The sequence below is a fragment of the Malus sylvestris genome, chromosome 17 (assembly GCF_916048215.2).
Source record: "Malus sylvestris chromosome 17, drMalSylv7.2, whole genome shotgun sequence".
Taxonomy (NCBI): domain Eukaryota; kingdom Viridiplantae; phylum Streptophyta; class Magnoliopsida; order Rosales; family Rosaceae; genus Malus; species Malus sylvestris.
Genome location: NC_062276.1, coordinates 14,930,542 through 14,948,780, shown reverse-complemented (window position 1 = coordinate 14,948,780; position 18,239 = coordinate 14,930,542). Strand labels below are relative to the sequence as shown.

The 18,239-nt window shown below is 36.7% G+C and overlaps 2 protein-coding genes and 1 long non-coding RNA gene across 4 annotated transcripts in view; 1 reads left to right on the top strand and 2 right to left on the bottom strand.

The window, feature by feature from the left end:
- Positions 1 to 2,895, bottom strand: part of LOC126611646 (uncharacterized) — a 33,218-nt gene extending 30,323 nt beyond the window's left edge. Inside the window, exons 1-4 of the mRNA XM_050280013.1 lie at positions 2,517 to 2,895; positions 2,280 to 2,357; positions 1,738 to 1,850; positions 1,407 to 1,500 (exon numbers count right to left, since the gene is read on the bottom strand). Of these exons, the coding sequence (XP_050135970.1) occupies positions 1,407 to 1,500; positions 1,738 to 1,850; positions 2,280 to 2,357; positions 2,517 to 2,619 (388 nt within the window). The 5' untranslated portion in view covers positions 2,620 to 2,895. The remainder of the gene's footprint in view (positions 1 to 1,406; positions 1,501 to 1,737; positions 1,851 to 2,279; positions 2,358 to 2,516) is intronic.
- Positions 2,896 to 8,625: 5,730 nt separating this feature from the next.
- Positions 8,626 to 13,632, top strand: LOC126611653 (uncharacterized). 2 transcript variants are annotated; one of them, XR_007618918.1, is made up of 3 exons: positions 8,626 to 9,034; positions 9,136 to 10,369; positions 13,343 to 13,632. It is a non-coding gene; the product is annotated as an uncharacterized LOC126611653 (long non-coding RNA). The 2 variants fall into 2 exon arrangements; XR_007618917.1 differs by having other exon boundaries at positions 8,626 to 10,369.
- Positions 13,633 to 14,475: 843 nt separating this feature from the next.
- On the bottom strand, positions 14,476 to 15,507 carry LOC126609587 (uncharacterized). Its single transcript, XM_050277433.1, has 2 exons — positions 14,721 to 15,507; positions 14,476 to 14,632 (listed from the first exon to the last, which is right to left on the bottom strand). The coding sequence occupies exons 1-2, from the start codon at positions 14,898 to 14,900 to the stop codon at positions 14,510 to 14,512; spliced, it is 303 nt and encodes a 100-aa protein (XP_050133390.1). The 5' UTR covers positions 14,901 to 15,507; the 3' UTR covers positions 14,476 to 14,509.
- Between the last annotated feature and the right edge of the window lie 2,732 nt (positions 15,508 to 18,239).

Sequence of the window (18,239 nt, the reverse complement as noted above, 5' to 3'; positions counted from 1 at the left end):
TGTCCTAGCCACTTAGACAATGAGCAGCAGCACATGAGCTGTAGGCCACATCCCATGAGAACAAAAAGATCTGGTGATAGCTTAGCGCCTAATTGATTCCAAACAATATGCACACCTTCTTTGTGTGGTAAACCAAACAGTTATGTGAACTAAAGAATCATAAGTGTTAGCTCAACAATAATATATCCCTCATTTGATAATTTATGGGTTGACTACTCTTTTTAAAACTGTGGCTAATGCCCTAGTAATTTGAATATATTACATAGAATAACTACATTTCTAATGATACCAATGTATTAAAAGTGTGAGGCGTGGGCGAGGCGTCCAAGGGATAGCCCGGCCTAGGCGTGAGGAGTGAGGCAAAGCCTCACGAGACCTAAATTTTTTAATATATACACTGAGCGTACACATTATATTAAAAAAAAAAAGATTATTAATCAATAGTCACCCTGAACACACACATATATTATATATATATACACACACATATATATACATATATTATATATATATATATATATATATAATGAAGGATGAAAAGCACAATGTGCACACATATAACAATGCACGCAGATAGCACACACATCCGTTATATAAAAATATAAAAATCAGAAAAAAAAAGGAAGAGAGACAATAATGCAAGGACGAGGTATGAGGCAGTTAAAACCCTACCCAAAATTTGGGTTTGGGAGTTAAAAAAAAAAAAAAAACCAGCCAAACAGAGACGCCTGGACTCCCTAAGGCACGCCTCCGCCGCCTAGGCGGCTCTGCCGACGCCTTCCACCCACTCCCTCAAAACAGAGGCAACAACCTCAGAGGCCGCCTACGCACGCCCTGAGGCGAGCCTTTTAAAACATTGAATGATACAGATACATTATCTTTCAGTGAAAAAGTAAAGATGTTGCACTTTTATAATGATACAGGTACACTGATTTAGTTTCCTACATGACTTTACTTGCATTAGCAATTTAGCATACAGATACCGGCCAAGGTTTGTCCCACTTGGAAGGCAAGGTATTACATTTGCAGTGTGTACACAAAGATACTAAAATCAATCAGAAGTGTTCATGCCTCAAATTCGGGGTGTCTCAAAATATTCTAAGAATTGCATTGCTCAACTAATAGAAATATTTTAAAAATTGAAAAATAGAATAAGGGAAAATTAAATTGAAACTTCAGAATCTTATTCAAAAAGCAAAACTCTTTGTTAATTCAGTGATATTTTCCCAAGGCCCCAAATTAAATTTCTACAAGGGACCCTTCATTTTCTTGGTGAACTCTACACATGGCTAGTAACTTTAAATCAATAATAGTGCACTCAATTAAATTGCCAAAGAAAAGAGAGGGGCATTAATATCAGAGCTGTTCATTATTTGCCTTCAGAAAGTGGAATTTAAGAAGCTTACCGGAAACACGTTTTGATAGTTTTCCCAACTCTGCTGCAGCAAGTTTGGCCTTTTTCCAAGCAAGCTCTCGTCTTTCAACTTCATCCGAACTCCACTAAAACAGACAAAATCACTTAACGACATGAAATTATCCCTTTTCAGATACTTTCTTAATTTACATGATATATGATACCTTTAGATCATCCGCAAAACCTTTTTTTTTTCTTTTTTCATTGTTTTAGTTAAGTCTTGTGATCTAATATCTATTATCTATACAATCTCCAAGTAATTCTACCGGTCAATTCCAAGAACACTTTCTTTTCAAATGAACATATCTGAGACTGAAAATTACCTCTTGATCATCCCGTTGGGATGCACAAAGAAAGACATCTTCTAAAATAATTTCAATGGGGTCCCAACCAAGCTTCTTCCAAGGAATTTTGATGCTTAACTTTCCCACCCGGCCTACCAAAAAATCCATGATCAGGTGTAGCTACCAATAATAGTAATGAAGAAATATATAGAATCATGCCATAAATCTAATGCACCAGTTAAGAAGTAATCATGTAGGACCCGAGGCACGACCCAACAGCTCTACAGACATAAGATTTCCTCCCATCCCAAAAGATACAGCATATAAAATTAAATAAAGCACAGATAGAAAATCACAACTAGTGCCTTCAATAATGTACTTAGACTAACTGGACCTTCTTAAAGTTCTGGCATATCAATATAATGGAATCCTTCCACCAAATGGTCCTCAATAACTGCACTAACAACTACAAAAACTTTAAACCTATGGACATATAACCCAAAAACATTGCCTGTACCGAAGAAGTAGAGAAAATGTCAGAAGTATTAACAATGGTAGTACGAAGAAAATGTCAAAAGTACCTTCTTTTAAAGCAAAAGGCAACTGAAGATAATCAAATGCTTCAAGACTTAGCTCCACATTTTCCAAGAACACTTCCCCTACGCAACAACATTAAAATTCATTACATGGGCATTGTTATATACATAAATTCATAGTTTCCTGAGTACTCAAAACATCGAAAACCTGCAAAACTCAACCGACTTCCACTAAGAAAACGAAAAACAACAGCATATAACTTCAATACTTGAAAATACTACCTTTCCAAAGGGTGATCTTCAGCTGGTGTTTCTGAATATCTTTGAAGTACCGACCCAGATAGCCCAAAATCACCTGACTCACAACTCTTTCAAACATCGTCATTTACGCTCGCCTCCGTCCCTTCTCAGTTCTCGTTCGCTGCGCCCATCAGAGAATTCAATTGGACCTCGCTTGCAATAACTGCTAGACTGAAAGCAAAGAGGAGGGATATCGACTTGGGGGGCATTTAGGAAGAGGAAGATTGATTGGAGGTTCAGGGTTTAGGGTTTCAGAAAAAACAGAGCAATTTGGGAAGAAAGGAGGAGGAGGAGGAGGAGGAGGAAGCGAACAGCGCTCCAGTTGCCCCACCCTATTGTAATTCAATTTTTTTTATTCTTGTGTTCCAATTTCTTTTTTTTTTTTTTTTTTTTTTTTTTTTGGTAGAAAGATCTGTCCAAAATAAATAAATGTATCATTTTAACGTCTAATTGAGGTTTTAATTTTCTGTCATTGCTTTTTAGATTTTGAAATTGTATCAATTTACGTATTTTGTTTCTTTAAATGTCTAATCCTCTCCATTATATTAATGAAATGTTTATTTTTATTTTTGCCATTTTTGAATGTCTAGTGATCACAATGTCATATATTTAATGAAATATTATACAATCAATGAGATTGAAAGTACAAATGAATATAATTTTAATACATTAGGATATAGTATGAGAAAAACGAAACTTTGTGCTCATTTTAAAAGAAAAATAAGTGCCATAAATTCACATTAATTATTGGCTACTCATCACATGCTTACATTTTCCGTTACAATTATAAATTGCTAATGTTATAGAATCATAAATTAAGAATTGAATGGTAACATCTAAACATAAAATTGCAAGCGGTCATTTACTACAGTAGTGAAAATGTATTAAACCCTTGCATGATGGTGTGAGTTCAAACCCCATTAGTGGCTAATCTAACACAATTCATCGTTTGAAAAAAAAAAAAAAAAACATAAGATCTTTATTTTTAGACCATATATATGTTCTTCACGCATGCATGGATAACCCAAACTAATCTACTTAGGGTTGGAAAAAAATCCCAAAAGTCCCGAACCATACCGAAAAAATCCCGATCCCAAACCGAAATAATCCCGAACCGAAAATCCCAAAAATTTTGGTACCAATCCCTAACCGATCCCGAACCGTTCGGTACGGGAATCGGTCTCACATTTTTCTTTGTTCGGGAATCCCAAACCGATATATATATTTATATATAAAATATTATTATTTAATTTAATCAACCAATCGACCCTCTGTCCAATAACCATCTTTCTTCACCACCTTTTTCTGTTTTTTATTCTTTCTTTGTCTACCACTAACCTTTCCTTTCCTTATTTTATTTCTTGATAACATCACTCCCACAGACTGCCATTGACTCTCTCTCTCTCTATCTCTCTCTCTCTCTCCACCAACTCCCTCAAACGCAGAAGCAAGCCTAAAAAGCAGCCACACCCGCAACCTGTTCTTCCCAAAACACCGTACCATTGCAGCCTTTGTCTGAGGAACCCAGTCGTTCTTCCAAGACATCAGATTCATCGCTACAAAGTAGAGTAGCTCTCTAATGGCGATTTTGTTCGGCAAGACATGGAAAAGCTCACACATCGACGAGAATCGATAAATGATTATGTTCGATGCACTTTGCAAAGTCATCTGACTCCCGAAGGCAACAAAGACAAGGTGTGAGGAGGTCGACAAATCTGGGATGAGGTGTGGCCGTGTGGGCTGGCAAGGAAGGTGGGAGGTCGATGAATCCCGAACCATACCGAAATCCCGAAAAAATTTCGGGAATCCCAAACTTCGGGAATATCGAAATTTCGGTTTGGTTTTGGATTTTGAAACCTCGTCCCAAAAAAAATCGGTTTGGAATTTGGTATCCCATTTTCGGTTTGGGATCCCATACCGAACCAGCCCTAAATCTACTTAATCAAGTGGGTAAAGCAAAAGTAGATGGGCTAATTCACTGTTCACTTCATCTGGTCCAATAGCATAGAGAATTTTTTTTCTTGTGCACATTAAGTTACATATATGAATAAGAGTTGTTAAATTTTGTTAAGCTAATAATCTAACAACTCTTATTCAAATGTGTAATTTAAATGTGCACTTTTGATGCACTAAAAAAAAAATTCTTCTTATACAAGCCTCAAGCTAACGGAAACTAGTTAAAAAAGCCTCTCTCTAAAAAGTCTTCATTTTTCTCTCTAAAAGACAATCCCAGAAACTTTCGTCGGCGGCCCTAGCCTTTGGCTCGGGTGCTGGAGGCATCCACCTTCCTTTCTTCTTTTCCTTTCTCTTCTCTGTTTCCTCATAAGTTTTTGCTCAGTTTCTCTCTTCACTCTTTTCATCCCCCGTCATCTCCTTTACTCTTTCCCCCTCCCTACTCCCCCTCCTTTTCCTTCATCATTTCCATTTTTTCTCCCTTCCTTTTTAATTCTCGGTTCTCCCTTGAGTTTAATCTCATTTTTCCCCGAGCCGAGTCTCAACTATCCTAGGCTTCATGCCCCTTTATTCAGCATTTTTCGCATACTATTAATGCTTTATGTCTTTTAATTTTCGTTCCTCCCTTCTCCCTAGCTGTGATACTTTATCTTCATCCCATCATGTGCTTAGATTGGTGCACTCCAATCAAAAATTGGATATTAGATCCACTTCCTTCTTTCACTTCCCCTCCCCCAACCACCATGCCAAATCCCCATCGAGGCCAAGTGTTGGGTACTTTACATACCCCTTTGCCTCACTCTCTACCCTTATGTTAATTTGTTTGTATATATTTGCAAAGGTTCGTGAAGGGGACTTGGATCTAGTGTCTACTTACTCTGTTTGGAGTTTGGCTTCCTCTGAGGATATAACGGCAATGACGGTGTGGTCTTTAATGTTGGAAATTAGGGTTTTTTATTGTTTTTTTTTACAGCCTTCAGGCCTAAGCTTGTGTTGGCCTTCTATTGTATCTTAGGTTACTGCTCTCATTTCACTTGGGCCTTTTACTTTCTCTGTAGTTGTTTACCTGGTTCTTTTTTGGCTTTGTACTAGTTTTTATTATAATGAAAGTTGTTTTCATGATAAAAATAAAAAATAAAAAGACAAGAATAAGCTTGGGCTATAATAAAAAGGCCCAATATCGTTTTAGATTTGATACATTATTGTGCCTTCTAATCTTGAATATTCAAATTGGGGTTTTGCCTCAGATTGTTTTCCGTTTCCAAAATTTAGGGTTTAACGTGTAGAATTTCTTGCTTAGGGTTTAACCTTCTGCTTCAACTCTGACTCGTTCACTCACTCAATGACATTATCGATGGGCGTTCTTGCCAGCCACCTCCGTTTCTCCTACAATGGCTGGTTGATTGCACAAGTTCCGTCCCACATGGAGTTGAAGGTGATGGTAAGCACCCAGCGGAAGTCAATAAAATCCTTGATTCCATCCAAATATTTGTCCGCGCATCTATTCGGGTTATGTATCCACGTTATGTTCATAATTCCTGCAACCACAATAATAGTACAACAATCACAACAACTTCATACAAATGATAGTGTCACCTTATGCCTCTGGTAAAGGCCATATCCCATTCGGGAATGCATCGTTATGTCACGTAATTTACGGCTACATCAGATTAGATATCGACGTTGATGAATTTCGACAGCATCTCAGTACAGTTCTTTTGATGGACGACGTAGATATGAAATACCTATGAGCCACCTGAAGAACGTACAGAGATGACACCGAAAATCTCCGCAACTGAAACTTAATCCTTCAACCATAAACTACACGCCATAACTGTGCATTCCCAAACTGTCCAAATAATGGGACAATTCAAGAATCAATTAGACAACAGTCATGCTTTCACATCCATGCGCGAAATCCAACTAATCCTCGAACAGGAAACTAAGTTTTACTTAAAAGAAAAAACAAGTACGAAGTTAATTACAATTAACTCCATACATCAGAACACATATTTGAACTTCACATACAAATTTAACAACATAATATAAATATAATTTCACAACACAATATAAACATAACAACATAAGTTCAACATAATTTAATTAATTTTTTTTTAAATAAAACAAAGAAAATACATTCTTAATCGTTCTCCACCAATTCGCTAATCACACACAATATCCCTATAAACAACGAAATTCATGGCGTTAGTATGAATTTACATTAATACTTTTACCCTAATAAAAACAAAGCTTACCAGACACACCGAGACAACTCGATCAACCTAGACAAGAATAGGGAGGGAGTATTAGATGATGAAATTGAGAGAAAATGAAAATAACGGATGTCGGATTGAAGAAAAACGAAAGGGATGAGTGCATAGGCTAAATCTATAGTTTGGCTCTGCACAGCTGAATCCAAATTATAAAGTTAACTTTTGGAAGATTGATTTTGCGTGACAAACATCGTTTTCGTCGCGCAAATACAGTTTGCGCGACTAAAAACGTGTTCGTCACTCAAATACCCTTTGGGCGACAAAAACAATGTATCGTCACGCAAGGTTACAATTTTTTTCATTTACTTTATAATTTATTATTTTAAACAAAGTGCGCGACGATACCAACATTCGTCTCACAAAATGCATATTTTTTAATTTTTTTTTTTGTTTTTCCATTATTTGTATGTAATGTAAATTTTTATTTTATTATAAATAAAAAAACTCAAACCTAATTAAACATTAAATTAATTAACAAAACTAATTTATTATCCCAAACACAAATTATAATTAATGTAAATATTAATACTCATCCACATAACATAAATTTATTAATTAAATTAAATATAAAGTCCACAAAATCTTATTTCAAAAAAAAAAAATTACAATTCAACTTCAATCATCCCCCGCCCACAACACATCAAAATTCCATTGCCGGAAACTCTGCTTGAAAAGCCCATCCACATAAATTCGTTGCTTCTCATCGGTTTCATCAACATCCCAATGAACCTACATTAATGTCAATATCAATAAATTAGTAATTTAAAAAATATTACGTTTTAACAAAAATAATTGTTCATTATTTACCACAAACTTACCGATAACTCCCCCAGTATGAACTTCTTCAACACCTCAGGGACCTTTTTCTAAGACTCAAACTCGGAAGAACAATCCCTCTGCACCAAATTCCCAATGTCATATCTAAATTCGGCGTACGCATTAGCCATATTTTTGCCTTCAAAGTACGACACTTGCTTTCGTCGATACCTCTTTGATCGCACTACAAGTTCTTTTTTGCCAGAACCTTCTTCAAAATCGGCCATTCTTTTTTAAACAAATATTTTTTTTGAAAACTAGGGTTCTGAAACTGTGTTTATATAGCACTAGGATACCTTTGTGCGACGAACCCATTCGTTGCGCAAATCACCATCTTCGTAGCGCAAAACGCGTCATAAATGCGCAATAAATGGGAATGTTTCAACGCAATCTGACCGTGCTTTGAGTGACAAACAGCTGCTATTCGTCGCGCAAAATTGTCTTAAGCAACGAACATAGCGTTGCACAATATATTTAGCAACGAATGGAATGATTGTAATTATAAAGTTTACGTAAGCATATATATATATATATATCTATATTTACGTAAACTTTATAATTACAAAAAAGTATTCTGTGACGACCTGTCCCTAATTTTCTATGTAATTTTCTCCCCTAGTGTGTAAAGTGACATTTATGCCCTTGTTGGCAGGTGACGTGGATGTAGTATTCGGCTTTCAATTTATTTTTCTCGTTATCATAATTAAATAGTACTTGTCACGAACGCGTGAGCACGAGTTAGACTCGAATCGGTTTTATAACGAAAAAGTTACGCTCAGTCAAAGTACGTAACAGCGGGTAAAATTTGTACACATGTGTATTAATTATTCAGTGTGAGAAACACTATGTTTGATAAGGGGATAGATTTTCTGAGTACTTTTACGGTGCAAATCTGAAAAACCCTATCCTCTCTTGTTTTTAAATTGGACTTGTGTCCCCTATTTCACTCACAACCAATCATTTTCCCTCATTTCACTCTTCACCAATCAACATCTCTCCACAATTCCCTCACCAATCAAAGAACCCACTCCTCACACGTCTCCCCCAATCAGAAATTGCTCTCTCACTCTTTCTCTTCTCCTCATCTCTCACCGAAACTATCCCTTTCTCTGCAACCCTCTAGAACGACCTCAAAACTTCACAAATCGAACTCTAAATCACCTTCATCGTGTTCCTCTCATCATCACGAACCCAGTCGCACCAATCGATCACGAAATGGACGAGTTTTAATCCCTTAACTCGAAAGGTCTAACTCAGTGAGTTTTCCTTCGATGAGTTTCAGGCCGAGTTACAAGGTTTTAGGACGTGGGAAAGCTTCTACACAACTCCCTAGGGTCCCTAGATTAATTTTGGAGTCGAGTTAACGTCGAAATAAGCAAGTTTGAGGAATTGAAGGTGAGGCCGAATCTTTCGAGGATTTTTTAGGCCATTTCCCTTCCATTTTTGGACTTTTGGAAGGTAAAATCTTGTTATCCTCTTCTCCAGCTTCAATTCCATATAAATTTCATCAGAAATGGTTGAGAAATGAGCAAGTTATAAGGCTTTGAAATTTTATCCAGAAACCGGCGAACCAGACAGCAGCGAGGCTCACTAGAGAAGACGAAGAATATTCCATCAAAGTTGATGGAATATTCTAACGGCGTCAGGTAACGCCATTAAGTTCTGTTAATATTTAACGTAATATTCCGTCAACTCTGACGGAATATTCCTTGGCTTCTGTCACCTCTGACCTGCGCGTGTGGCCGTGGGCTATGCGGCGTGTAAGGGTGCGTCTAGCCTTCGACCAGCGAGTGCTTGACACGTACGGGTCCGTGAGTTCATGTACATCATTTTCGTATATTCAAACCTTCTGTTTGAGCAAAGTATGGGAGATTTACCTAGCCTTTTTTAATATGTCCTATTTAATTTATTAGTTTAGTTATTTCACATATAGGTGAAAATTATCCCGAGGACATATGAGGTCAAGCGAGGCTAAGAGGCTACGATCCGACCACGTACCAATGAATGGGCATTTGTTTTCGTGTGTGTGTGTGTATATATATATATATAAAGTTTTGTAGTTGCCATTATTGTTTTTAGATTGATATTACACCTATTATGCCATGATTACATATGTTACAAGAAATGTTATACTGCTGTGAAATGCTAAAATAATCCTATGGGATGCGCATGTAAGTTTTCCACGTTGACTAGAATTGTTGAATGGTTATGGCATGTTTATATTTATGTAGTATGCTCATCATTGCTACACCCGATGTTAGTGCTCGCCCTGGGCCAAGGCTAGTCTTTCACGTGTATGTTCACCTCTGCACCACACGCTCGCTTTGGATCCAAATAGGTGTCAGTCTTGTCGTACAGGTTGTATTAGGCAACTCTGACTCATAGGTGACTGCGATTATCGCTAGTCTTCACATGATTGTAGCACTAGAGCGTACTTATACATTACACCACAGTCCTGTTCATGTCAAAAACTATCTGCATGAACTCGTGTGCTAGCGTAGATTGATAAGTAACCTGTTTTCATTATGCTATTGTTGAGATATTGTAGTTTGGCGTATTTCTGGCATCATTGTTCTTTACAGTTGTTTTCATACTTATATGTAGTATGATTTTCTGGAAACTATACATGATTTACAGCGAGGGATTAATATGTTCGAAAAATAAATGTGTTTTATAAACCTTTGTTTTTGTGCCCACTCACCTTTCTGTTTTTCGCTCCTCCAGGTCTTAGACAACCGAATTCTTTGTGTCATACGAGGAAACTTCGGCGGATTCTGATATACCTAAATAAATGTAAGGAGCCTTTCCCGGTTGTGTGCTAAAGTACTTAACTAGTTTCGACTGCACACTCTTTTGTCATCTATGCTTTGAATATTTGTATTATATGGGAACTACCCACTACTGCACACTCAATTTATGAGTTTAAATAAGTTCTAGTTTCAGTTTTAATTTATTCACATTTTTACATCACTTACACTTTTGGTTACATCACCTTCGGGTGACGGCCAGCATACCTCGACTCTGGTCGGGTGTCACATCCCGGCCCTGGGCGGATCACTTCCCGAGCTCGCTCCACCATCGTAGCACGATATTGTCCTCTTTGGGCCCCGACCACGCCCTCACGGTTTTGTTTCTAGGAACTCACGAGCAACTTCCCAATGGGTCACCCATCATGGGAGTGCTCTGGCCATCTTTTCGCTTAACTTCGGAGTTCTGACGGAACCTAAAGCCAGTGACCTCCCAAAATGCCTCGTGCTAGGTAGGGATGAGAATATACATTTAAGGGTCACTCCCATAGGCGATGTGGGATGTTACAATCCACCCCCTTAGGGGCTCGACGTCCTCGTCGGCACACTTCCGGCCAGAGATTGGCTCTGATACCATTTGTCACATCCCGGCCCGAGGTGGATAACTTCCCAGGCCCGCTCCACCACTGTAGCACGATATTGTCCGCTTTGGGCCCCAGGGCGGGATGTGACAAATGTTATCAGAGCCTAGGTTTATTAGTCCTGTATAGTTCATGAATATTCTAATCATTGTGATGTTCTCTGTCAGAACTATGTCGTCTCGTAGAGAGCCCCGTCACTCAGCTGAGTCTAGTTTCCTTGATATTGCTCAGTTAGGGGAAGTTATAGCTAATGCCATTCAGTCTTCGCTCCGTTCTTCTCAAATGACACCCCTTGAGACTATGTATAATCTGAAACAGAATCATTTCATAAGAAATGAAGGACATGAGGGAGCGGAGAAGTGGCTTAATCATATCGAAAAGACTTTCCTTGTGATGCAGAGTCAGGGGAATCTTCCTCCTGATAGGTGGGTCGAGACGACTACCTGGTTTTTAGGGGAGTAGCCTGCATCCTGGTGGAGACAAAAGTCTTACAAGTTGACCCCATCAGAGATTGCGGACTGGGAAGTATTTAAGCAGTTGTTCCAAAAAAGATTTATCCCTCCAGCTTATATTGATCGCAAAAAGTAAGAGTTTACGCATCTAAGACAAGGGAAGAAGAAAAATTTCAGAATTCGAGAAACTGATGGCATGCTTATGCAAGAGAACATAATGTATGTGCCGAATAATGAAGAATTAAAGAAAGAAATCCTGGATGAAGCGCATATTTCGGCATATGCAATGCATCTAGGAGGTACCAAAATGTATCATACTATTCGACCATTTTATTATTGGCCAGGTATGAAAAGGGAAATTGCCGAGTATGTGAGTAGATGTGCCATTTACCAACAGGTTAAAGCTGAAAGGAAGAAACCGTTTGGGTTGATGCAGCCACTTCCCGTTCCTTAGTGGAAATGGGAAAATATTACTATGGATTTTGTGTACAAGCTTCCTCGTACACAAAATGATTATGACGACATTTGGGTGGTAGTTGATCGGTTTACTAAGTCAGCACATTTTATTCCAGTGAGGGAGAAGTATTCATTAAGCCAATTAGCTAAGTTATTCATATCACAGATTGTGAAGTACCATGGCGTTCTGGTTAATATTATCTCGAATCGGGACCCTAGATTCACTTCTAAGTTCTGGATAGCGTTTCAGGAGGCTCTTGGTATGAGATTACTTTATAGTACAGCATATCACCCTCAGACAGACGGACAATCTGAGCGGACTATTCAGACATTAGAAGATATGCTGAGATCTTCAGTGCTTCAGTTTGGTGATAGTTGGCATGATTGTTTGGATTTGATGGAGTTCGCCTATAACAACAGTTACCATTCGAGTATTGGTATGACACCATTTGAGGCACTTTATGGGAAATCTTGTCGTACACCTTTATGTTGGTTAGAGGTTGGCGAAAGAGTTTTGGTGGGCCCGAAGATTGTGGATGAAACTACCCAGAATATTCAGGTAATTAAGTCTAACCTGAAAGTGGCCCAGGATCGACAAAAGAGCTTAGCAGACAAGCATGCCATTGACCGGATGCATAATGTAGATGACTGGGTATTTCTAAAACTATCACCATGGAAAGGTGTTGTGCAGTTTGGAAAGAAAGGCAAGCTGAGTCCTAGGTACATTGGACCGTATATGATCATGCAGTGTCATGTTATGGATACGTCCCTGATTCTGCTGTCGTCCCCCATGACCTCTGTTAGCATGAACACCTTATCCTTGTCTTGGCTGACCGGACTGCCTTCGAAGATCCTGCACTGCTAGCAACAATCTCTACCTGCTGGGGTTGGGGATCCACCGGCTGAATGTGGATGATATGGCATAGAACCTCCCTGATTTAATCATAGGTAGGGATGGGCAATGGTTATGCGGGCGGGTAACTGCGGTTATTTTATCCATAACTGTTTATATTCATACCCGCATAACCGTTTACCCGTTGGGTAATTACATAAATGGTTATACCCATAACCATAACCGTTTATAAACGGTTATTCATACCCATAACCGTGTACCCATTTACCCATAACCATTTACCCATTTAACCATAACCATAACCATTTACCCGTTTACCTATTTTTTCGCCCGTTTATCCTTTTTTTACCCATTTACCTTTTTTTTTGCCCGTCTACATTATTTTTTTTAACAATTTGAAAATTACAAAAGAAAAATTTGTCATAATTTTTATTTTCTGACAATTAAACATCGTTATAAGTACATTTTAGCATACATTTACTCGTGCTCATAAGAAGCTGATCAAGAATCCAAGAAAGAAGTACAAGGTATTTTGATCAAATAGTCGAACACACGTAATGTTGCAGGCTATTAAATGATTGCTCTACTAACTCATCTCTTTCTCTGTGCGTGTGCAGTTGAAGCACCAGAAGGCAGTGAAGAGTAGAAGAGGACAGGTAAGAGAGGTGAGGAAGCCCTTAGGTCCGTATGGTGGAGAGGCCACCGGAATCAATGCAGGAATCAGTCGGAGCACCAGATTCAAGAACTAAATGTTGCTCATGATTTCGTCGTTGTGTCCCAATTTTGGTAAAGTGAGAATTTCTTTTGATAAAGTGACATAATTTTGAGTAACTTAAATGATGTCGCGAAATGTACTTGTATACAATATGCCTGCATTATATGAGAAGTTTGTATGAATTGAATGGAATTGAATGTCGTCGTTGGGGTAAAATCAAATTTCATATCCGATTTAATTTTTAAAAAAAATTTCATATATTAAATTAAATGGGTAAATGGATACCCGTTATAACCATGAATATTACCCATAACCGATGGATATCCGTTATAACGACGGATAATACCCATAACCGGCCATTTAAATTTTATGGATAAACGGTTATACCCATAACCGTTTATTTGTCTAAACGGTTACCCATAACCATAACCATCAACTTTAAATGGGCGGGTAACCGTGGTTACCCATACCCATGGGTATTTTGCCCATCCCTAATCATAGGTACATTAAATATTCTTGGTCATTTTGCTAGAGTATTGATTGATTGTGGTGCTACGCATTCTGTTGTTTCTCATACATTTGCTCAAATGACTCAACCTCATCCTACACCTCTAGGATATGATTTAGAGTTTTCTATGCCTAGATGGGATAGATGTTTTGTGGATACGGTATATCCAAGATGTCCAGTGATGGTGGAAGTGGTCCGTCCCAGGCCGGGATGTGACACAGGGTGTGTCATATTCAGTTAAATATGTTTTCTAAAAATATTTAATACCTTAAATATTTATTCTAAAAATAATTAATACTTTAAATATTTATTCTATAAATAATTAATACCTTAAATATTTATTCTATAAATAATTAATACCTTAATCCATACAATTATTTTGAGCATAAGTACGATATTCATTGAAGATTGAAAACACATACAAACCGAGGATATGGTGCTTACATTGGGCCTCAATAAAAAAACCAAACAGGAATTAAAGCCTAATTAAGTCCAAATACATAACTTATAAAAAAAAACCTTAAATTTAATATTGTCCTCACAAACATAAATTTAAAACTACTATTTCGATGGTCCTCCATTCCGTTGGACGTCATAACACCGTCGATTGTAACCTCCTTCCAGCGCATCCTCCATCAACTTCATCAAATGATCGTTCTTATCATCATCAAGAGTATACTTACACTGTTACACATATATGCAAATAATTAATTCCAACATATAACTAAAAATTTCACAAACTTAATTATTGATTCATCAATAGTATACTTACTAATAGTTCATCCATCACCGCTTTCTTCACATTCTCGGACACATATTTCCAAGAACGCCACTCAACAGTAGGACAATTATTCCCCATGGCTACAACAATCGCATGCGTGAACTCAAAATGTTGCCTTAAATCATTCGGGTTGGCGGCAGGCACGCTTTGATCCTTGTTTTTATCCTCCATTTGTTCTTGAAGAATAAGGAGAACAAAATTATGAAGAATAAAGACAACAGAAGCGCATATTTATAGGAAGGTTAGAGCCTTTACGCGACTAAGGCTTTGTCACGCAAACATCTGTATTAAATGCGGTATTGATTCCTCTGATTCACCTGCAATGAATGGTCTGAGTGAAAACTGACAGTAACTTGCGCGACGAACCCTTTGTCGCACAAAAAAAATTACCTCGCATTTTCTTGCTGACTTTACGCGACGACAACAAATCGTCGCGCGAAGTATTGTGCGATGAAGCTTTTTTTCCGTCGTGCAAGTACGTCTTGTGCGACAAAATATTGTTCGTCGCACAAACTGTTTTTTCTACTAGTGGAAGTAATTTAATTCAGTGGTAGAAGATAAACATGACAAGATAGTTTCCTGGTGTATTATGACCTTAAGTTTGCAGCTGCAATGACATGGGAAGTTGGTAATTAAGGCTTTTTAGCTAATGGTCCATGAGATTGGTATAACTTTTCACTTTGGCCCTTTACAATAAAAATGATAGAAGTGGTTCGTCCACCGTAAATCATTTTGGTCATTTCGTGAAAAAAAACTGTCAATATCCTTATTAAATGGAGGGGCTTGGTTGACAAAAACACCCCTAAAAAAGTAGTCACATAGTTGTTCACGTTACAATTTAACAAGGATATTGACATATTTTTTTACGAAATGACCAAAATGATTAAATTTACATAATTTTTCAAGCAACTCTTATTCAGTTGATAAAATAGGTAACCGTTCAATCTTTCTTGTGACACAGTTGATCGAAGATAAGATTTGATCAACTTTAATTTTGAAAAACTTATTTCTTACCTCTAGAAATAAGTATTTTTCCATCAATATCAGAATGTTCACCATGTTTCAAAAATCCTTCAAGATTGATACAAAAACTCTTCTAACTATCATTGTCTGCAGCTTTTAACTTCATCTAATTAAACAGAAGCCTAAAAGTTTCTTCATATTTCTGAAATTGTTCAAATATGATATCAAGTGAGTTACGAGCTTGATAAACTTTATAAATAAAGTAATCAACTCTAAAAGGTTCAATAGCTGATTGAGTTACTGTTTCACTAACACTCTCATCAAATTGTTTCTTTCTTCAAATGATGCGTTTCTCACAAAAAAAACAGTTTGAATCCCCATTTCACTTGCTATTTTCTTAGCTTTAAACACAAGATTTGTAATGTTAAAAGATATATAATAAACAAAAAAACTGGGAGCCATTTCATAGTAATGGCCCTCTACTCTGGTAACCCTCAGGGTTGGGCCTGAATCAAAATGACAATCTGGCTTAAAGAGCGAAACTAGAAAATTTGTTTCAGCTTTGAATTGGTCTTGTTTTCATAAAAAGTTTAGAGCGTGTTTACGTAAGAGTAATGGGAATAAAAAAAGGGAATTGAATTCCGATTACGGATTACTCCGGTGTTTACTAAATACTGGGGAATCAATAGTGTGGTGGACCCCACCCGAAACAAGGAATGCAATTCCTGAAATTGGAGAAGTGATATTCCCTGGATAGATGAAGTATTTGAATTCTAGGAGGGTGAGGGAATCAGGAATGCATTTGTTCTTCCTATTATGCCCTCATTAACATTATGCACAACTCCATGCATATGCCAAATAGAAGAAACTACAATTTGAACGAGAAAATTTAAATATTAAAGTAAATACTTAAATTTATGAAAAAAATAAACAAAAGCATTTTAGTGTGTCTATGAAATAAAAAAGAAATTTAATTTTTTTTCTTACTATTATATATTATATCAAATTTTATTAAAAAAAGTGTATAAAATATTTGATTTGGGACAAGGGCATTTTAGTAATCATATTGGTTTATATTCCGATTCTGCTAAATTAGTAAACAACTTTATGAAATTAGTGTCATTTCTATTCCGATTTCAGAACATTTAAGTAAACAACTTCAACAGGAATCTGATTCTGACTTCTCCTCATTCCAACTCATCCTCAATTCAATTCCTCCTATTTTCATTATGGTTATGTAAACGCGCCATTAGAGTTATCCGAGTCATGTTTCTAATTTACAAAACTTAAATATAAAATGAACAAAAAAGGCAACCAAAGTCAAATTAAGGGATAGCCAGAAGAGATTAAAGAAACAACATATCCATGTAACTATATAAATTACCAGGCTTTTTAGTCAAGATGGTTTCTAAGAGTGGCATAACTATTCACTTCAGTGCCTGACAATGAAAATCGATAAAAGTAGCCCCTGAGATTGTCTACCATAAATCATTTGGTCATTTCACAAAAAATATATCAATATCCTCGTTAAATTGTAATGTGAATGATCATGTGACGAATTTTTAAGGGTATTTTTGTCAAACTAACCCTTCTATTTAATGAGGATATTGTAAGATTTTTCACGAAATTATCAAAATAATTTATGGTAGATAAACTTAGGGACTATTTCTATCATTTTTATTATCAGGACCCAAAATGAAAAGTTATACCAGAACCAATTTGACTAAAAAGCCTATTTCATTTACAATTGTTCAAATGACTAACTAGAAATGAAAAACAACGCGAGTCATATACTTAAAGTTTTGAATATGTAATCAAACATGACATACTTTGTTAAGAAGAATCAACTAGCTTTCAGTCTAGATTTTCTTTTCTTATGACAACCTAGTGTAAGACTAAACTTATCAAAAATACAAGTTAAGAGATTAAGTTCATGAACCAAAAATGTATACAAGTATTAAAATCACAATTCGATAAACATAATGACAAACTAACCTGTAAAAAGCAGTAGAAGAAGAAGCCAAATCAGACTTCAAACAGTGCACCTTCTCCTCTCTTGCAAAACCAAAAGTACTCAAACTAACAATAGGTCTTAGTTCAATATTGAGCGCGTGTTTTGTGAGAGCAGTGACTTATATTTTTATACTAAACATAGATTGCCCTATTGCAATCTTACAAGGAATACAAAATTGCATTCCTTATATCAGTATGAGTCCTATAAACGAGCAAACACAAGAGTCCTCAATATACCAATATGATTGGATTAAATCTTGTCAACATGATTTAAGACTTCTTTATAATATCAATTATCACAAGACTTGTAAGAATCATACTCATACTCTTACATTCTCCCACTTAAGTATGATTCATCACAACCGATAATCATCTCAAATTATTATAAAGGTGATCGCTTAAGTCATTCATCAACACTCTAGTACATAGACACAACTAGCTTACATAAACCAAAACAATGAATTTATAATTACCTCTGCAACACAAAATACAGATTTAACTTACAGATCACAATGTCCATTTCATGTTCATAGC